General features: G+C 35.9%; 1 protein-coding gene across 1 annotated transcript; it reads right to left on the minus strand.

Annotated features, from left to right (window-relative positions):
* Nucleotides 1-206: 206 nt before the first annotated feature.
* Ars2 (arsenic resistance protein 2) lies at nt 207-22,183 on the minus strand. Its single transcript, XM_019058972.2, has 19 exons — nt 22,044-22,183; nt 20,349-20,487; nt 18,119-18,244; nt 17,647-17,748; nt 16,947-17,159; nt 13,217-13,283; nt 12,699-12,861; nt 11,852-11,906; nt 10,496-10,650; nt 10,014-10,113; nt 8,530-8,702; nt 7,816-7,934; nt 7,040-7,141; nt 6,265-6,405; nt 5,635-5,814; nt 3,824-3,970; nt 3,239-3,376; nt 1,894-2,172; nt 207-1,272 (listed from the first exon to the last, which is right to left on the minus strand). The coding sequence occupies exons 2-19, from the start codon at nt 20,471-20,473 to the stop codon at nt 991-993; spliced, it is 2,667 nt and encodes an 888-aa protein (XP_018914517.2). The 5' UTR covers nt 20,474-20,487; nt 22,044-22,183; the 3' UTR covers nt 207-990.
* Between the last annotated feature and the right edge of the window lie 497 nt (nt 22,184-22,680).

Genomic DNA, 22,680 nt, shown 5'->3' on the forward strand with positions numbered 1-22,680 from the left:
ATAACACACAATTTTTCAACAACAAATCGTTGTAACATTTTCTTAAAGAGTGCTTTCTAATGTTATAGGATGAACTTATCCGGCAAAATTCTAACAAATAGGAGGTACTTCATGTCAACTGTGAAAGTTGTAAATCCTCAAAGAAAAATTTGATTGAACAGAGTTTTGATGAAACGATTGAAGAAGGAAGAGTAAAAAGAGCATAATACTTGACAAAAATTTATTCATGGAAAAAAACAGCTGGAAGAATTAACCGCGGTTAATACTAAAAAAGTAAGTAAATAATTAAAAAAGATAAAATGAGGGGTCTGAACTAATACAGAGAGAGAATGTAAAAGGTGGTTCAAATGATATGACGGAGCCAGCGGTTTAAAAATTTTGATTAAACTTATATTCACACAAAAACCATACATACAGCCATGGCAAAATTAAAATTCATTTGAGAACTGCTGATCAATCTGATCTTCCATTTTACAGAATGTTCTCTAATTCCAACACAAAACACATTCCTTACATAAATGCACCAGACATTCTGATCACAAAGTGGCCAAAGTACATACTTTCAATATATATCTATCAACATCACTTTTTCTTGTCAAAGATAAGAAAATCTTGAGTTAGCTTATTGCTCACATACTTCATTGCTACAATCGGTTTCTCTCTTTTTTCCTCCTTTTTCTTTTAACAAATTTGATATAATTTTAAGTAACAACTTTAAAAAATGTAATACAATCTGATGCATGATGTTGTTCTATACATTATTGTTTCATATCAATTCGTCACCAATCAACTATTATGTCGTTGATACACACATTATGCTTTTAATAGGCAAAATATTATGTTAACATTACATGAAATTTACAATATGTTAACATAGGCATAACATTGTGTTATGCCTAGCCGCGATGATGTTATGCGGACTCTAATGACATCTGATGACAGTGAAGCAATAAGCAAAGGAAAAGTCAGAGATAGTAGTCAATGAAAAATTTAAATAAATTCATCTGGCTCTCGCGGAGCATCGAGATCTCTGTAATGGACTATCGGGCGATAGTCTCCACCCCCACGGCCACGATTGTACGCCCTTGGCCTGGCATATCCACCATATCCACCTCGTGAATAAGGTTGATAGCCTCCATAGCCATACTGCATGTGAGGAATAAAAGCAGGCGGTACTTCTGCAACTGGCTCTTTTTTCATTTGTTTGTTCCCTGGGTGTTCTGGCAATTGAGGTCTCTTGGGGTCCCGTAGGTAATTGTTGAAATATTCAACCTGCAATATCATAGAAAAATGTTTTAAGTGAAGTCATTAGCAATAAAAGCTTTAGAAGTCTTTTCTTACTCCTAGTGTCTCTTTCCATTTCACAGAATGTTCTTTAGTTCCATCGCAAAATTTAATTGTTCAAATAAAATTGTACAAAACAAATCGCCACTGACTGGCAAAGCAAAAAAGAGGCTCTATTCTACATTCACAAACAGATGAGAGGGTACATTACAATTGGACTGAGTTAAGCAGAAAGGAACCAACCCACATTTTGGAAAAAATTGAGTTATGAGTGGTTTTCAACTCAACCACTGCTCCACAATCTATCGCCAAAAATTCAGTGTTTTTGTTGAAGCAAATTTTGCAGAAATTGAACTTGAAGTTTATCTTTTACATCGAGTCCTATGGAGGAGCCAAACTTTAAACCTCTTTTTCTCGGTTCGATCCCGATGTGGCTTGGTTCCTTTCTGTTTAACTCCGTCCAATTGGAACAATAAATACAGGAACGTAAAATAAGAATAATGATTGTTACTGACACAGCGTTGAAGATTTGTACTGAAAAACTTTTAAATTGAAAACTAGGGTAGACGTGCTTGCTATTTAAAAAAAATAGAAAGACAAATTTCTCACCTCTTTTTTGACTTCTTCTACTTTCTCAGCATGCTTGTTAAAGATGTGCTTCCTGACAAACTCTGGACCTTTGAACTTCTTGCCTGACAATGGGCACAGCCATTTGTCTGTTGCCAGTTCCTGAGTATTAGCTGCAATAAACTTCTCTACCTCTGACTCAGTGTCTTTCGCACCCAACATTTGAAGTTCCTCATTCGTTAGTTCTGGAGGTTGAAAAATCAGAGACTGCATTTTGGCCTCGAAATTTTTACAGTAGTCACTGATTTCCTGTTGTGTTGGCTGTATCAAAGTGAAAGAACCAAATAATGATCAGAATACACAAAATAGAGTAGAGCAGAGATTACAATGGGCAACACTTACATTTTTAATGCCTTGTAAATAAATTTTACAATTCATAGTTTAAACCTCTAAGAGAACTTTTTGGCACATCCAGAACTGTAGAATGTCTTTTGCAATCTAGCCATGCTCCTTGAGAATAATTTAAACATTTGAATTAGTATGCTGAGGCATTCTCAGGACTTTGGAATGCAAGAGGGCAGCTGTTTCATTAGAGAGGGTAGCCGGTAATTTTTTGCCTGCTTTCCACTGGTGCTGGCTCTACAATTCTACATGGCCTGTTCCATCTACAAAATGTGGAGACCTAAGAATAATACACAACAATAGAACGAATAATTTAACGGAACAAAACACAAGAAAATGGGCAACAGAGGCTGAAAAACAAACAAAGAGAATGCCTGGGACATTTTGAGGTAGTTCAAGTCCCCTCCTCGACCAGGAAACAAAAAATTCAAAAATGTATAACAATCAAAAACCCCTTGGACCCTCATTCACAATAACAAGAAAAGAAAATCACAATTTTTGTGATCATGAATAGGGTTTAAGGGGTTTTTGATTTGAATATTTTTGGTCGAGGAAGGGGTTGAAATCACCCTGAAATGCCCCAGGCATTCTGTTTGTTTTTTAGCCTTGGTTGCCCAATTTCTTGTGTTTTGTTTGTAGAGAGCTTATCTGCGACTGAAGATGGGCCAGTGCGTATGAAACTGCTATTTTCATATTCATGTGTTTTTTTTAATTCATATTCTCTCTGGTTATAAAATTTTATAGGCAGGAGTCAAAGCAGTTTGCTTTTTTTACGACTAGGATGTTTCAGACTTTGAATTCGAGAATTGTGAGCTGCATTGGGCAGTTAAGCTCCAAGGACATGAACCTAAGGCCTATTTTTAATCAGGGTTCAAAGATTTGAATCAGTGTGGTGAGACCACACAAATTTTCTATGAAAAATTACATGTCCTACACAATGATTGGGCAGTAAATGCTGAGTTCAGAAGATTGATCAATGACGAACCTTGTTGGCGGGGGCAGGCGAACGAGTGTGCATTATTCCACATCTATTTGGCATTTCATCTTCGTTGGGATACTCACAATGGTTGTAATAGTCCACACTATGAACTATTCGTAGATAAAATAGCAATCTATCTAATACCTAGGGGGAAAAAAAGGCACAGATGTATATTAAATTCGTCCCACAAAAAATTGCATATGCTAGAAAGTCATATGTATTGATCTTATGGATTTTGGCTCATTGATGACAGATATTTCTCACAAAACACATGATAAATCATTCATACTATGAAATCAACACAAAATAAAAAAATCGTACAACAATATTTGTCTTGCCTGTAAGTGCCTGATATCGGAATTCTTTTAGAATCCTAAATTATGGAAATTTAATGTTATTCACATTGCACTGACTACAAGACAGATAAGATTTGATTCTATTATATCATCCACAGGATGAAATGTATGATACTTTTGTAGGTATTTTTCAAAGTGACTCAAAACCTCTGTTTCAATATTAGGTTTCTTCATGTCAATGCACAGGCACAAACATTGATAGAAATGAAAATTGATCTAAGGTAGGTAAAGGAACCTTTAAAAGATTGATGTCCTTTTCCTCTGTCGCGTCCGGTTCTGATGACTGACCCAGAAGTTCTTCTTCTTCGGCACTCGCTTCTTCAATTAAGTAATCAGTGATATTCTGCAGCACAGGATTCAATGATTTCAGTCCATAACCCTCCTGAAAATAATTAATTCAATGAATTTCCGACATCAAATTGAAGCTGGGTAGTCATAGAATTGGCAGATTACTTTGATACAAAAGGATGGAATATTAAGTTTGTGAGGTGTCAGATGGGATCATTACATGATAATTTTGGCAGCTAAAGGCAAAAATAACCTGATAAGGAGTGTTTTATAGTGTTTTTTCTTGTCAAGAATAATCTGAGTGTTCCTCCAGTAACTATCAGATTTTCAGAGGATTTAATTTTAAGAAGAAAAAAATCAGGGTTTTTTGAGCAGAAAAAACAATTTTCTAAAAATTTGACGTTGTAAAATACATGAAGGCTACACATGTGCGTTATTCTTTCTTTCCTTTATTCTTTCTTATCTACGATAAGAATACTGAGATGTAGCTCAAATAGAACACACAAATCGACTTTTAATCATCTTTTGCCTAATAATATATTACAGTAGTATCAATTGATATAACTGGGAAAACAAATGAACTGAGCCTCTCTAAAAATTAGAGCTCATTGGCAAAGCCATCGGAGTTTCAAGAGTATTAATTGACAATCATGTTAACAACGCATCAAAAAATTAGAAATGTGCTCATCATAAATTAGGAAAATAAAATTTTAAATGCAAAAGGCACGGTTGCTATGAGTAGGCAACTAATATCAGTTTTGCGAGGTAGTTGAGCCAAGCATTTCATATGTAAAAGCTGGGCAAATTTTTCTAAAATCGAAAAATTCGCAATTCCAGATGATATATCACCACAAACTCCAAAAAAATCTGGTGATCACAAAATCGAGGTAATTGCAAGAAACTTCTAACAGTGTCCTTGTGGAATACATATGGTAAACCTCGCTAAGATCGTTTCATCGGGACCCAGATGAAATTTTAACCGAGTTAAGCGGTTACCGACTTACGCGGACTGCCACATATTCTGCAGCGCTTTTTCAAATTTATGCGCCCATAAATTGTACAAACGCAAACGTGCGATGTAGAATGACTTGTAGGAGTGTTTTAGGAGAGCCATTTGATCGAAGAAAATGGTACTAAAGAGTAAAATTTCATGAGATGCATGGCCACATGATAAATTGCGTGTTGTAAGTGACATGTGCATCATGAAGTCAACGTAATCGTTTGTTGGGGTGCCGCGCGTGAATGCGCCCGGAGCGGGGAACGGCAATGCCATATGTTATGGGGGAGAGGGGCTGCGTGCCGATACGAGCGGAGCCTGAGTGGGATCGTAGAGGAGTGAGTATCGGTGAGCATGATGTATCGACCTCGCACTGCGCTTGGGTGCGCCACTCTCGAGATTCGCACACAACCTCGTTGGTCTTAACTTGACCCAATAACCCGACCCCACCGCGCACGGAAACAACTAGCCTTACGCTTGATCACTGTGTGACTATCGAATAAAAACAGGTCCGAGATGGAAAATTTCACGCGAGTAAAGCGGGTTTCAGAAACTTACGCAAACCGAGATACGAGACTTATTTAGCATAGTGTTATATGGGTGATAAACGGGACCGGGCGATTCTACCCACAAAAGCGGTTACCGCTAATCCGGAAACCGACCTTAGCGAGGTTTCAACAGTACTTAGTGAGGGCATGGGAGGAATCAAACTTCAAAATACAGTAAATGGAACTTTTGCTATGGAATAAAGTAAGAATCACCTGTTGTTCTTTATTCTCCGGCACCCAAAGGCTTGAGCGAGAATCCAAGTTTTGAATTATGTTTGCCGCTAGTTTCATATCATTCCGAATGATTTGTTTCAGTGATGTTAGTCCCATAACACTTCGTATCCTCCGACTTAGATCTCGATTAACAATAGCTCCAAGTTCGCAGTCACGTACCTGAAGTCAAAAAGAATGGGTAGGTAACATCTAATCTATCTAGGGAAGAAGCTCATACAATTTTCCCACTGCCCTTTTCGAGGAAAGGGATTGAAGATAGAAGATTACTAAGAAAGCAGTTCAAAAAATCAAAAGGACGTTCAAAGAGGTATCAATGGGGATATCCACGATCATAGTATTTCACGATCATCATTTCCAGTCACTTGATAACATTACATGATAAGGTGACTAAAGGTGAAAAATTTAATTTATTTGAACATTTAATTCATAAAACGCATTAAACCTCAATGCAGACATTCCTCATTATGAGTGAGTTTGCCACTCACAAGTTTTGCATCCTTACAAATTGACAATTGCTACCCAGTCTCATAATTTGTGAGCTCCAGTGCTAAAAATTCATTAGAAGCATTACAACTTATAGATCAATCGACAGAGATGAGTTATCCTTACCCTAATATTATTGAGATGCCAACAGATTTCCTTAATATTTACATCTCTCTGGAAAGTGACCCAGCCTCGCCTGAACCACCGCCTTTCAGGTTGCGGATCAGCTATTGCTGTCCTTAGGTATCCAGCGTACCGTTTACAAAGCTGAAATGAGAAAAATTGATGATTCAAGATTAGACATGGTGGGAAAGCTAGAAAGCTATTACTTTCATATTGCCTCTGAAAATGACACATTTCTTTGAAAAATTGAACAAAGTGCACGAAAAGATGTTACAATTTACAGAGGTTGTGAAATAGAGGATCGATACAGAAATAACTCATAATCCATGTTGATGTGAAAAAATAATAAAAAACTAAATCAGACCAGACCGCCCCAAAAATCAGAGGCTCTTGTCCACCACCAAATTATGAATAAACTGAATGGTCATTGATAGCATATAATGCAACACTGATCAAATAGAAGACAGGAATTTTCATTCAGATTGTTGTTCATGTCTTGGTTTTTTCATAAGTTTACCATGAAGCAAACATTAGATGAATTTAGAAACAATCAGTAACAAGTTAAAATATGTTAAAAAAATACACTTAGATGAAACTGTTTCCATCCAGTAATCCTCTGTCATGTAGCTTATGATAATGGATGACCAAACTTCAGATGAAACTTAAGCTTAAAAATAGACGATGGCTGATTTGCGGCCATGTTTGAGTTTGAGTTCGCATTTGCAATACTAAAAGTACTGATTTAAAACTCAAAGAAAATATTAAGAGATGAACTCACATCTTCGATTTCTTTCTTGGTAATGGAAGGGGCTAAGTTCCTCAGGAAGAGAGAGGATGTTCTATGGAGGGCTCTCGGTTTCAACTCTTCTGGTTTGTCGTCCTGAAAAAATATAGCAACATACATGAATGTCATTGACAACTTTGAAATACTTGAATAGGGTAATGAATCCGCCATGGAGATTCCATGAGGGCAGTGAGTAATGGTTGGAAATCTGGCCAAAGGGATAGGCTGAATGAAAAAATATTAGGTACTAGACACTGAATGAAACAAGATGAAACAACTAGAATTCAAAAACTGGAATTCCTTAGAAGCCTGGTATGTTTCTACATGTGAAAGAGAACACAAATCAGAGACAGGAGAGATCAAAGCAAAATGGCCCATTCCAGAACGTTCCCACTTGGCTATAACTGTAGAGCCCTGGCTTAACTTTGAGGTGCTTTCCTCAAATAACCTCAACTTTCCTCAACTTGGCATTAAAATGTATTTCCTCAACTAATAGGTATTACCAAAACCAAGAGGCAATAGTTACGTTATTTTGACGCCAGATATGTACTATGGAATAACTTTCCGAGTTACACTTTTAGTAATTTGTTAGGGTGCTGGCGAGGGGCCAAACATAAATTAAGTGCAAAGTTAGAACTTCATCCTAAAACTTTAAAAGTCATAAGGAGAGAAACTCATTTTTAGCAGGGGTCTAGACCTCTAGACCTACTTGATGTAAAAACAATTGTTTCTTACAAATGGAAAAGGAAATGGAGAGAAATTTGATTTACCGTTTTGGTGTCCTCTTCTTTGTTCTCATCAGTTTTTAAACCAAGCTCTCCACTTTCTCCACTGGAATCTTCTATTACGACCGTTTCTTTTTCTTCAAGATCCACTCCTTGTTTTGATTCTGGAATTTATGAGCAAAATAATAAGGTGATTGCAAAAATCTGACCCAAGGAAATTTCAAAATATTCTCATTTTTAAAAAAATGTTTATTTATCTCTCCTCTTTGGCACCAACAATTATACACCATAGCAATGGCTAACAAACAATATCGCCTAACTGACAATTTTGGCAAAAATGAGTAGGCGGCTTTGCTGTATTCTACAGTATAAAAGAAGCAAACTGCTGATTTAGTTTTTTTCTAACTCTGTAGGGGAACGCCTTAATGATGCTGTAATGTATAAAAAATGAAAAATCTAACCTTAAAATTACAAAAATGGCAAAGTCTTCTCTTCATTCTGCAAAAACTTCCGTTTACAGATAAGCGGTATTGTTCGTTAATCATCGATAATCCTTTTATCTTACATGTTGAAGGACATTTTTCTGGCTACCCATGTTCTTAGCTGATAAGAATGATCAAACAAAAAGAAATGAGGGACTACCCTCCCTTGTTGTGATATCATCAGATTCTAAAAACTCCACAACCAAAAAGCGAATTCGCCTGAAGAGATCATCACCTGGATTCCTACTCTAGGATAAAATTTTTGGTTGCCTCATACCTTCAGTTTCTTCCTGATCCTGTTGCTTGGTAGTTTCGCTCTCTGCTTTTTCTTCAGATTTTTCGCCATCTTCAGAATCTTCCAATTTACTTTTTACTTCCGCTGTGCCCTCCTCTGTATCCATTTTTACGTCAGTATCTCCATTTTCTACAGGAGGAGATTTCTTTTCGTCTCTGTATAAACATGGACAAATTGGAGTTACATCACAAAATTGAGAAGTACTCAAGTTGACATTTTACGATTCATTTTGATTCTGTCTTTCTGAGTAAAGGTAAGAGGTTGAGTCCCAGGACAAAATATATTAGAAACAATGCACTGATGGCTTCTACTTGAGTGAGGCCTACTTTAAAGGATTATCAATAACCTTGGAGCAATACTGAGGATGATTATTCCTAATTAGTGATTCAATGTTTCTTTCATCAATCGAGTGATGATCAGACCTTTTTTCACCAGTAGGGCATCTGCCCAATGCTGGGCGGATATTTTCTAGAAATAGAACACATATTCAAGACCTTGTACCTTTCTCCCATAGGGTTCCAAGCAAATTTTGGGGGAAAATTTCCCTGACTCCTAAGTTCTTCCTAGAGATTGGAGTTGAAGTTTTCTCTTCCTTTTTTTGAAGAGAAATCTCACATGCTTCATTCTAAATTAGATTCTGATGGGTGGCACTGTAGGAAACCACTGAAAATTTCTCTTTTTGGGATGTCGATCTGTGGATGCCGCCCAAACAGTATCAGGTAATGTAAACTAGTTTTGAGTTCTGAATTCCAAACTCACTAGCGAGAAATTAAAAATAAGAAAATCTAAAGATTAAATATTAGGGATCTCGTTTTGTTTCTTTGTTAGTTCTTTGTCTATGTCTATAAAAAATTCCTGATTTTTTTTAACTAACTGGGAAATTCTATGACTTTTACAAGTTTTAAAGTTGCTATTTTTTCCTGATGCTTTCTGAGTTTCCAGACAGCAGAGCACCTTGTTTAAAAATTGATTTGCTGGTGAATAATTCAATGGATTCCGCTTTTGGGACAAACCATGAACGTTATCAAAAACCTTTTCATTGGTCTCTTCCTTTACTTACTTTTCAGTAGCGGACTAGGACCAAAAAAAAACCAGGAATACAAATCAAAATTACCCTAAATATTGATGAACCAACTGGAATTTTTCTAATGTTCCTGCCTGCCTGGAACGGCCTGCTTACCTCTCGGAATCCGTTGCTCATGAATTCTTCCAAATATAATATTGTCTAAGTTTTTATCATAGGAAATAGTTGTTGACATTACGTGTTATCAATAATGACTAAATAATGATGTTTTCTTCTATTTCCGTTTTCTAAATAAATTTTATATTCTTCACTAAACATTGAATAGATAATTGCTGCCTCCTAAGAAACAATATATTGGTTATAAAAACTAACTTAATATCTCCCCTTGATCAGTGAATAAAAAGTGGAAACAGAAAGAACGACTGATTTCAAACTTTCTTACCCTTCATCATCAGATTTATCTTTTTTTGGTGACGCTGGGGGTTCAGATGGAGGTTTTGTTTCTTCAGTTGTTGCAGCGACATCAGGCTCGTCACTGGCTTCTGAAACGATACAGAAGTAAGTTGTTAACTCGAGGATTTACCTTGTCTTTTGATTTTGAGATAAATGTTCCGGAATTTTGAAGAAATTACGACACTGATAACATCTTTCAGGTGTACAGCACTTCAAAATAAATTGAGCATGTACTTTCACTCAAAGAAACGTTGTTCTTAAGCGAGAGAGATGATAAAATAATGAAAACAATGTTGAAATCTCACTGGTGAGCTGAATTTACAATTTTAAACCAGGCCATGGGTGAAATTTTATTCAAAGTATATTGCAAGTGACATTTTGAGGGTGATCTTTAGAGAGCTTTAGAGCTTTAATTTTCATTGTATTTAGTAGTCATTTGAAGAATGCAGAGGAAAAATTCAAGATCATTACTTTCAGGTGAAGCAGAGCCTTCCTCTACAGACTTTGGTTTTTCTTCATCATCATTAACCTTAGCAGTTTCAACTTGTTCAGACCCAGCATCAGGATTATCGCTACTCTTAATTTCTTCTGCATCATCATTTTCGTTTTTAGATTCAGCTACTTCCCTGTGAGAGAAAATAAATAAATTGAAGTCGAAAAAAAAGCAATGGTGCAGATTCATCGGTGCAGCAAAGAACACAAATTTATTTTAGAAAAGTGAATATTTTGGGAATATTTACGGTGGTTGGTTTTTCAAATGAAATTAGGGAGTGCCAACTCCCTGAGGGTTTGTGAGAGGATCGGAAACTATGGCGGTTAGGCATCGCAAAGCACTAGTGAGCACTATAAAAGCGACTAGTATGTATGTGATAATTTTGCTCCGCAGGTGTTACATGTCCTTGGTTAAGCCTTCCGTTGTCAGACTAGAGACATATGCTGCGACTGAGGCGCATTCTGTCAAAAATACAATATGCTTGTGGTTCATTTTCTTGTCTACAGATAGCATATCGACAGCGTCAGTCGGCAATCACATACCTCAGTTTGCAACGTCGCAGACTTCCTGTTATACTTTATTTTTCAAATGAAAATTACTCAATGGCAATTCTTTAAAACTGCCGTGATTTTTCTTCTCTGAGCAAAGAAAATTCTGCATTAATTTCAAGGAATGTTGTCAATTTGTTCTCCTTTAAAAAAGTAACTTAGAGGCAAAGATTTTCAGACACCGTAAACGAGTTATGTGATTGCCGATTTACACCATTGATATGCAACATGCATAATTTCATAAGGGCTAGAGCTAGGATTTGAATATGAGGCGCAAAATGAGAATTTTAGAGCAGGGTTCATGGCACTTCTTTCAGCTTGAGAATTTTCAAGAGTTATGATAAAAGCCTAAAGATAATAAATTTTGAGATACAACTAGAATACTTGCTATTAGAAGTCTCATTAAAGAGCACAATTTGTCCTAATTCAATTCTCCTACCGCAAAACTTACAATTAATGTAAAAAACCTTGAACATGGCAGTTACAAAAGTGGCAAAACCTGTTTTTAATAATCGTGTGCATACATAAATAAATGAAATAAAAAATTATTAACACCAATGTTCAGTACCAAAAATTAAGAGCAATGGGATGATAAAAATTGCTAATACAATTTTTCTTCTTGTCATTTATTTCTGGTATTATTTTATAAATAATGTACTTCCCGGTAAAAAAAATGGGAGATAATGATTGCATAAATGATAATTTTTCAATTAACAGAAATTGAATTTAATCCTGCCATTCATGTTTCTACTTTCAAGATGATTGTGGAGGCAAAATTAAACTTACTGTTTCACGACCTTGGATGCTTCAAGTGTTATTCGTTGGACTGGTGCAACTGGTTCTGGAGACAAAAATGTAAAAAAAAAATCAGACATCAAACAAGCCAAATAAAGACAGTAAACCATAAGATACTCTTTAACTTTTCTGGCCACTAGAACAGAGGTAGAAGATAAAATTTATGAGGCAGCAATGTTTTTCTTTCACCAGACTGGCACCTTCAATTGAGGCATTTTTCAGTATAAGAGTTTGGAGTAATTGCGTCTTTCCAACACAAAATGCGATTTCATCAAAGTCACCTATCCAAAGATACATGGTTTGTACATTGGGGGGCAATTAAAATGAAATGAAAAATGGAGCCATCAGAATACAAGCATGGTAAACTCCTGCTATGACAGCGGGCATCAAGGCCAGTGTTTTAAGCTGGCTTGGCACGGTTTCTCACTTTAATAAAATCACAATGATATAATAAATACAGTTAAGGCCTCATTTTTAGTGTTATTTTCTTGTTAAAATAGGGAATAAATTTTACTATTATAACACTTAAAACTATTATTTAAATTTCGTTTAAATTTTGATGAGACACTGCAAAAAAAAAAAAAAAAAAAAAAAAAAAAAAAAAAAAAAAAAAAAAATACAAATAAAACATATTAGGCGGAAAAAGCGTACTTCATTAAAAGAGCATATTTATAATTGCAATTTTTTAGCAAGTTTTCAAGGCACTAAGTACTTGAAAGTTTGGTTAATACTGCTTGCAGGGGACACCTGAAACCCTAGGGTTCCATTTACAAAGAAATATTCCAAAGTTGCGGGAATAAGACATAACAGACTTACTGACCGATAATGAAAAACTAACCTGGAGGTTGGTCAATGGCTTGCAGATCAAGGTCAGTGCCACCTTCTAATCGGATTACGACTGCATCAAGTAACTTCTGCAAGTTATCAGCTTGATCACTGTCAATCGTCACTTTGTCAATACGCCCATTACCTAAGAATTCCTCGAACACTTCAATTCGTCTCTGGAAAAGCACAAATTTAACTCAGTTGAAGCATGCAATTGAATGAGAAAGGATCTTACATCTTTAGAAAAAAGAAAAAAAATTCTCACCTCCAGCTCTTGTGTTAATTTTTCTTTTGGATATCTCTATACCCTTCCGTTCCTAATATCCCATGATAATTTTTACGGATGACTTCTCACAGTAGAAAAAGGAAATTTTCTGAGAAATAATAAAAGACATACTTTTCAATGAGGCCGAATTTTCAGTCTCGCAGTAAAAGAATTGATTGTATTAAAATAAAGCATTGTGGTGTTTGAATGATTAATCTCCACTTGGACGTCAAATACAAATACTGAATAAGTTGATAACAACTTACTTTGAGCATTTCTTGATGCTCCTGTTTTTTCTTCACCGAATCTTCAGGATGATACTTGAGTTTAAACCTGAAAACATGAACACAAAAATAAGGACTTATAAGTGGTGACAGCATATCAGAGAGACCTTAACAGGGGAGCAAAGAAACAGACTTTGAAAGTGAATTAAAGACATGGACAATTGTTACACCTCAATCGGGTAGGACGGATGGCACAAAAACTTACATTCCAAGGAAAAATTAAATAGAGCTTTGAAGGTTGAGACATAGACCCTGATATCACCTCCACTGTTTTTTATTGACTACTAATGCTTAGGCTTGACTCAAGGCTCTATTTTGTTAACTATAATGACATTAATCTCTCCAAGCGATAGTTATTTTTTCTTAAAAAAGGACACCAAGTTGCATGAGCCTCTTCCTGATTTTTGACGGCTGATCACTAGCCACAAATGATCTACCACCTAAATCCTGTAAGGTCACACCATTCACATGTGACCTTTCCATATTGGTTGAAAAATTGTGCTCACCGCAAAGCCAGTAATGTTCCTTTGCTACAGTCATCACTACAGCCTTGAACGTAAAACGCGACCAAAATGGTTTAAGATGCAGCCTTTTTTTACCCACATTCTTTCAATTTGATGAAATTACGTTTGTATGGGAAAGAACAATTTTTTGGCTGCAAGAAATTAATTACCAAAAACTGGATGGTGATTGAACTGTAAAAAATAATTTTATTTTAAAAACTTAAAATCCTCAGATTAGAGTGACAACAAATTCGAGGATTTTACACAATTTGAAAGGATTCTTTGAAGATGTTTTTACACTTAATTGATAAAAAATAAACCATCAAATGGGGAGCTTACTAAATCTCATACTGAGATGAGAAAATTATGATTAATGCCATGTGAATGGCAATAGGGAGACCCGCGTGTGATAGAGTGTTGCGATGGTCTATTGTTCAGATAGAAATTTTTCAGATGGCAACAACGAGAACAGTAACTGGACTGGAGTCATTAACTGAGAGAATTACATTTTTTCATTTTACAACCTCAGTGGTTAATGACGACTGAGATGGGACACCAAATTCATGTTCACATTTTCAGCGTGAGATAAAACTAAAAACTAGATGCAAATAGTTACAATAAGCTAGTGAAATTAGCAATTAAAAAAAGAATATAATTAATTCTTAATAGAATAAGATATCCTCACCTGCTTGTCAATCAAAGCTGATGACGAACCAAAAACGGCCGTATAATATCAGATGCGCGATCTAATGAAAAATTTTCAAAACCCTAACAGCGGAAGGAATTTTTTGCAGACACTGAACATTTTATGTGACACTTTAAAGCGTTTAAAAAATACGCGACAAAGAACTAAAAGCAGAGCACAAGGAGGCCTAAGGGAATCCTTTCTCCATTCATAGTGGCTGAAATAGAATATTAGTTATCAATGTTTTAACTTTCCATTCCATTCAATAAATCAAGCATGCTTTGAACTCAAGGCACAAATTTTGTTACTTAGGAAAGCTTGAATTAGGATCGCAAAAAAATATTTTTTTGCTGGGAGGATTCAAGATTGAATATAAATTTCACATATTTTCAGGTACTTTTCCCTCGGAACTTTTGCCGTTTTGAGGACAGGATAAGTTTTTTTTTTTTTTAAAAATTTATATGTGCACTCTGTGTCAACCTCAACTCAGAAATTTTTAAATTAGGCTGATTTGAGATAACGAGTTATGTGCAAATACAACCCAAAAACAATAATAGGGAAAATCCTTTAAAACCGATAGAACTTGGAGGATTTATGGCTGAACAATTTACCTCCTCGAGGTCAAGATGAACTTGGTTTTTTGAAGGAAGGAAGGAAAAACAAGGCACACATTTAAAATCTTTTTAAATTACAACTATACCGAAACTAGAAAAATAAAAAGTCTGGAAGAATTTGAAGATTCATGCTGGCATGTGATGACTCCTTAATTAATGTACAGAGATTTTAAGTTAGGGATGCCCAACCGGTAACTGGCATATAGCTTATCACAAACAGGAATGTTTTGGGTGAGTGATTTACAAACGAATACTTCCTGTGACAGAGGGATAAAATGGTAGAGAGAGAGATGAAGAGCAAAGACATTTGCAACTCTGCTTGAAACCAGTTTACCTAAATTTCAAAACCTCCAGCTGAATCTAGCATTCGAAAGACTTCTTGTGGTTTGTCGTAATTGTCTCAAAATCGTGTGATTTGTAGTGGAAATGTCAAGCAACATTATCAAACCAAGGATCAAATATGCTAACTTCCTATTAGTAAATAACTTCTTTGCAAAACAACTGCTGACTCTGGGCTATGATCTGAAGCAGCCTAAATTCATATTTTTAGGTGATTCAATGCAGAAATGAATTGAAGCTGCATTCAAAATTATTAGCCAGGGTTGCCGCAGAATTCAGAAGATGGAGTTCCCTGATTTCTCTGTCACATTTTGGTAAAATTCCCTGACAATTGAGGATAAGGCAGATGCTTCAAAAGACAGGATTTGAAATTGTTTTCAGGCAAAATTTGCTGTTCGAAACGTCAAAATCATTCTAGAAAGAAAATAAAGGTGACGAGACAATTTTCTTGAGGCATATTGTCATTTTCCCTGACTTTTTAAAATTCTTTGATATTTCTAGGTATTCCTTAGCTGTGGCAACCCTGATAAGATGATGGCTTTTTGCAGCTAAGAAATGCTTAGTTACATTGTGCTTGGTTACATTAACTGGAGTCTCCTAGATCCTTTGCTGTGGTAGGGCAACCCTATCACTATTTATAGTATACAGAGGTCCGATTTTCAGTACAAGACCAAAAACGACCGATAGGTAATAGTATCTTTTGAGGTTATACTTCTCTCAAGGTAGGCCCTATTTCAGGAGACCCAAGCTGGACCTAAATGCCTTCAATGAAAACTTGTATGAATAGATTATATGTCATACTAGCTTAACACAATTCAATAATTTAGAATGAGGTATTCTGGAAGGGACTAAAGGTCATAGTAGGCAACAACCTACCTAAGTCAGTAAAGGTGATTTGTCCCGGGTTCTTGACACAGTCGAGGTAACATGCGATAAATAGCATCAATCAAGTAAAAAAGGTTGGCCGGTTTTGACTTTTTAGCTAATAAAAAGGACAATAGCCCCTGCGCATGAGCCTAAAAATCAGATTGACAAAGAAAAGTTGCAAAATTCAGGGAAATAAAAGCAGGATTTGTCTTGGGAAAAAAACTGCATTTTTTACAGTAAACAACCTCTGTATCAAATGCAACATATTTTTTCAAGTCAAATTTCGCTGTCATTTCAATGAATTTTGAAATTTCTTTTGGTTGAGAATGATTTTGGAGGCTCATGCACAAGGGCTATCATCCTTTCATTCGCTAAAATGTCGAAATCTGCCAAGATTTTTTACTTAATTGAAACAATAAATCGGATGCCGGTTTGACCATGCCAAGAACCCAGCACAAATTACTTTAAAATTATTATTTCATTTGTTGAAGAAAATCACTTTGGAACAAATATGCACGCATGTGCATGCCTCAGGTACAAGTCAAAGAGCTTCAATAATTATGAGTTCTTCAAATCAAGAAAGAACTTGGCAGACATTTCTCGAAGGGGTGCAATGTACTTTAAAAGAGTAGTAATTGAGTGATGAAATGTTGGGTACAACGTTTTAGATGCTAGTTTGATCAAAAAACGAAGAAAGCACTTACCATTCTTCTTCTTTATGGGCAACAAAGAACTCATTGAGTTGTTGCCTGCGAAATTCATGTTTGTATTCATTGTATTTTTTTATAGCGTCATTGTCCGTAATGTTGTCATCTTGAGTTTGGAGGAAAGATTTGAAGGACAGCATTGGAGGTTGAGTGTCTTGCATTTCACCCATGCTCACTCCTCCACTCAGCGGTGGTACAGCTGCAGCCGCTCTGAATGAATTAAGTTGAAAACACAATTTTAAATTACTTTTATTGTGCTTCGCAGTTACGAAAAATTAGATATAAAGAACTAAATTTGTGGACCTTAAATTGTCAGAGGAAATAATTTTTACAGCAATATGTACCTTGTTTGACAAAAATTTTGATTCAGAATGGCTTAAGACACTTAAACATGTCCGAGATTGTAGATTTGATATAATATGTTAAAATCTCTTGTTACTATGTTTAAAAAAACAAAACAAAAAAAAAAAAAAATTAGATCAGTTGAGTGATTTCAAAAGGAAAAAAATAACACGTTGATACTCTGCCATGATACAAAACAACTCCATCATTAATGAAAAAAGTTTTGATCTCATTGAGAAAAAGAAAAGGAATGTTTAGTTTTCCTTCACAGCTGGAAGAGTCACAAATCACTGAATAAAATAGTAAGTATGAAATCATGGTAAGGGGAAAAAAATAGATGAAAGGAATTCAATACCTGTGGCTATTGGAGTAAGCTTGCACAGGCGCTTGGGGGGCCCAAACATTGTAATTGTACGCTGTTGCTTCATAGCCTAGCCGCCTGTCTCCCATATCATCCCTGGTTCAAAACAGACAGAAATAATTGAATATTGTGCTTCATAACTATGTTCGGCTCTTTGAAGCAATTCTCAATTACACTACTTCTTATTCATTACTGAAAAGTTCTGGTGTCTGAAGAGTAAATAGTGTCAGAAGGCCGAAAAGTTCACTGTCTATTACGCAGGCTTTACCCTTTTTTCAATTATGATCGGTGTGCTGTGTTTAATGGACTAGTTCGTAGATTTATGGCAATTAAGTAGATAAATTAACATGATCTTTGCACAACTTTGAGGCATTTATTCTGACTATGGTCAATACGCAATCAGATATTGACAGAATTGATACTTTGCAGTGTTTTAGAATCAATAAGATGGATGATGATAATTTACCAGTCATGTCTCATCCGCTTCATAGGAGGTGAGAGTTCATGTGATCGACTAGGACTGTATCTTTCTCTAACAGGACCTCTATAATCCCCTCGTCCACCGCCACGACTTCGACCAGACCAGGAGTCTCTATTGGTGGGAAGAAAAACAAATAAAAATTAAAATTTCTGGAAGCAACAATGAAAAATAGCATCTGATAAACGGGCAGTCAATGGTCTGGCAATCGATATTTTGTAGAATGCATTTTTATACTTCAATACTAATTTGGAGTATTGGTTTTAGAGGCTAAAATGCTCCTCTCTAGTAAAAAATTCAATCAAATGCTCTTGTTCTTGTGCCTCCTGATTGATCAACAATTCGAGGGGAACAATAAAAATAGGATTAAAATCAAAGCTCAAAATAGGGAAAAAGAGGCTTTTTAATCCTAGCCTTTAAATCTGCCTGGAATTTTAAAGAAGCCATAAAAGCTCCTATGGAGAACCAGGTAGATCAATCTTTCAGGTTCCGGTAAATCTGACCAGCCGGCTGATTATTGAAATTGATAGACAAAGCTATAGAAAAAGAAGACAAAAGGAGTATGGATCGATCCCATTGGTTGAAATGGGCAGTTGCAATAGACAAAGGAGGTAAATAATAGACTAACTAACTGCAACCGACAAGAGACCCTACAGTTAGTCCATCATTTTTCCTTCAAGTCTGTAATAAAACACCCGTTTCAACCGATAGAATCGCTCCATACTCCCTATGTCTCCTTTATTTATCGCTTTGTCTATCAATTTCAATAATCAGCCCACAGATATCTAGAGCAAAGCTCCTTTTGCTGCTCTAAACTGCATTGCAGCTTGGCTCTCATCCTCCATAAAAATTATAATCAAGGTTGCACAAGGTTAGATTTTTTGTGAGTGAGTGACAGAGGATTCAAGGGGTGGTAAGACCTGAGATAATCTTTGCTAAAATCCGGTTTAAACCAGCAGAGGAGGCCTTGTTTCAGATCCCTTGGTAGAATGAAGGATAAGAAAAAAGGGAAAAGTTTACCTTGGGAATCTTGGGAAAGGGGAAAGGATTGATGCATGGGCCACTGGTGAGATCTTGAGTTTCCACTGAGGACTGATTGTTAAATAATATTAGTAAACTCAAAGGAGAACCAATACACAGCAAAAATCATTAATGTCACACAGGATAAGTGAGGCTGCATGTACACAGACAGACTTTTTAAGCACCATCGAATCGACTTCAAATCCATGTGTGATGCATACACATGAAAATGAAAATGGTACATAAAATAGAATTGTAACTAGAATGAACATAGCTGCTGAGTTCCCATCCACCTTCATTTCAGATTAAATAAACGAAATTTCACAGAATTACACTGAGTGGTGTAAAAAAAAAATAAATGGAAAAGAGAGGTTTTCATCTGTAAAAGTTCCTTTGTACAGATCCTTAGAAGTTTCCTCCCACAAGATCCTTCTCACAGAAGGTTCCTCTGCTGTTTACTTTCTTTATCACAAGTTAACAGAGGATTCAAACTTTTCAAAAAGTATTTTTCTTCTGAAATTGACCTTTGATGCAATGTGAGGCAAATAAGTCCTTTTTCCATCTTTTTTCCACGAACACTTGATGAATTTAGGTCATTGAAATTTCTAAAAAAACTTTCATGCACTGTTCGAATCAATTAAAATCAAGCACTGAAAGATTATAAAAAAAAAATAAATAAATAAAACACCTACCCTGCCAAAGACTGGCAAAGGGGTCTAGGAAGTTTTAGCCTTCCTATTTTTCAATTAGTATTTCCCTTCAAAGACTTCTCGTTTTCTTGAATTTTTCAAATTTAAATTTTTCGTTCTCTCTTTGAGTACTTTATTAAGTTACTGGCAATCTTGTAGATATTGAATGATTCTCACTTGAAGACTCTGGTCTTCTGTTTTCAAAATCCTTTTTGGCAGCTTTCCTATTCACGCCTGTAACCTTGCTTGACACCTCAGTTGCAAAATTTCTGTACCCTAGACTGGCTGTGGATGAAACACCAAAGGCTGCTAATCCTATCACTAGATCTATTGTAAAGCGAACAGAAACAAGTCACATCTCAAATGATGACAGATTAGAGATGGGGATGGGTCTACCGAATGACTTGAATATTATTGATTACAGTACTCTGCGCTTTTGCTAAATTGTAGTTCATTAATAATTAATGATTTAAAAGTAATGAAAAAATGAGTCAAGAATGACGACAAACCTTTCAATCCAGTCTTCTCTACCGCGTCTTTCTTCTCGCCTTTCTCCACTGCGGTAAGATTCAGTTCTTTCTCCACGGAATTTATCTCGTCTTTTACGGTCATATTCATCTTCACTGTCAGCCATGATGAGAGAGATGGCTATTTTTTTAAAAAAAGAACAAAATAAAAATAAATGTTGTGCACAAAATAAGCTGGATCATTAAACTTCACGGAGGAAAAAAAAATGCCATCTTCGAAAATGTGGCATACGAGAGAGGTATTAATTTTGCCATTAAGCGTTGATTTGCGTGAAATATAAAAAGATTTGTCACAGGATGCAGATAAAGTCAAAGTGACATTCAATATGTCGCATCAATCAGGTAAAAATTCCACGCAATATTTGAGTAACAGGACTGGAATAGCAGCCCATTGGACATGCCAAATCAGCCTGAGGATACTGCCACTACAGGACTCAAGAGCACTTCGACTCTATCTCAGGATTCTGACTCGGAAAAAATTGTTTTGGTTCTACACCTGAACAGATAGGTAAACAGGAGTTGAACTGATGCTAGTTTTTTGTTACTAGCCAGCATGCACAGAGGTCACAGTGTATGCTCGGCAGAGGTTGACCTTATATTGGCTCTGAATCTGTGTCTTTCAACAGAATAATGTCAACGGGAAAACCAAAGGCTGTAAAAAGAATTCTGAATGCTTGGTAACCGAAACAATTCTCTGCAACAATTCTTTGAACAATACTAATCTGAGCTGACATTTTAGAGATTTTTCATGCGCTGAACAATGTAAACTCAACTGAGAAATACATCTTTTATAACATTATTTGCAGTGAGTAGAGAAATATGAAGAACTCAAGGATCCTGAGAAACTAATCGTGTGAGCGCATTCCGCACATGACCTCAAAATGGGCAACCAATTTAGTATCTAAGAATCTTACGTCAGTTTTATATGCTAACCTTAAGATTTATTAAAATCTGATCTTTAGGTCTAATGCTGCAGAGGGTCTCCTTTTCGCGCTTATAAACATAATCAAACAGTTCAAGACAGATCCATCATGGGAATGAGAGTATAAGAAGTTCTGCGCAAGTTTTTGACTACAACTCCTGAACTGCTAATAGAACAGACTGTGTAATTTAACTGATTAAAGTTGTATTCTGGAAAACATCTCTGAATCCTTCTTTCCTCTTTACGATGGTGCGGCAGCGCAGTGATCGAGCCGTGTTCTCGCACGGTACAATTTCTCTAAACATATTAAACCTCCATGAACTTTAAACACCTTCAAAACATACTTCAGACACAGTGTACTTTTCGCTACTGATACAGACATAAACATCCAAACGACATGGAAGTACAGAAGGAGGAGTATCAGCTTTCGGATGATAACAACTCTTTAAATGATTATTGTTGCTCCGATAACAGACTGGCTAGAACTAATTAAACTTGGTTTGTGAGTATGTGTGTGGCAAGAAAATACGGACCATAATATCGGAAGATTTTAAAGGTCAGTGAACGAAATAAAGTATGTGTCTAAAGTTGCTTCATCAGTAGGTATCGTTCACAGAATCTTCGAAGAGAGAACAAAAGCTCATTAGTGAAGTATGCGTACAAATTTTGAGCGGATTGTTTGAGGACGAAAAATAGACAGAGTTGTCTTGAGGATTAATTCTAATAAAATTGTGACTTATTAAAAAGATACTCACGTGTAGAACTGATGGAAAATTTCACAAATTTAATTTGAGGCCTAGAAAATTCACGCTTTTTCCAGAGATTTTCACCGACCAGCCAGCGTCGGTCAACAACTCAGCAAACACAGTGTGCAGCGCTCTGGTAGCAATTTTGCAAACTAACTTTTTTTTTTTTTTTTTTTTTTTTTTTTTTTTTTTTTTTAACTAGCCCTCAAGGGCTAATCCCATCTGCTCATGAACCAGTTTGAGCCAATCCCTACCAGTTTTTCAGTATTTCCCCTACCAGTCCCTATAGACCAAACTCCTTCCACCTATAACATCTCGGTAGGAGCTCACCCTCCCCCCAGTTATCTCTCTGAAATTTCATTAATTCATTCCATACCCTATTTCTAAAAGCTCCCAATTTCAGTTCCTCCCATTTCTCACAACCAAATAAAGTATAATCTCTCATTCCCTTAAAGAATAGCATACTATCCACATCCCTAGCATCATTATATTTCAACTCTAAATTCCTTCCCTTTCTTCTATCTAATATTTCCAATAAATCCCTATCTCTTAAATCAATCAGTCCTCTCCTCATCTTATATATGAAGATAAAGACCCTGGCTTTTATCAACAATTCTATGCATAGCCAGCCTAACGTCTCAAGCAT

Source organism: Bemisia tabaci, chromosome 6 (genome assembly GCF_918797505.1).
Source record: "Bemisia tabaci chromosome 6, PGI_BMITA_v3".
Classification (NCBI taxonomy): Eukaryota; Metazoa; Arthropoda; class Insecta; order Hemiptera; family Aleyrodidae; genus Bemisia; species Bemisia tabaci.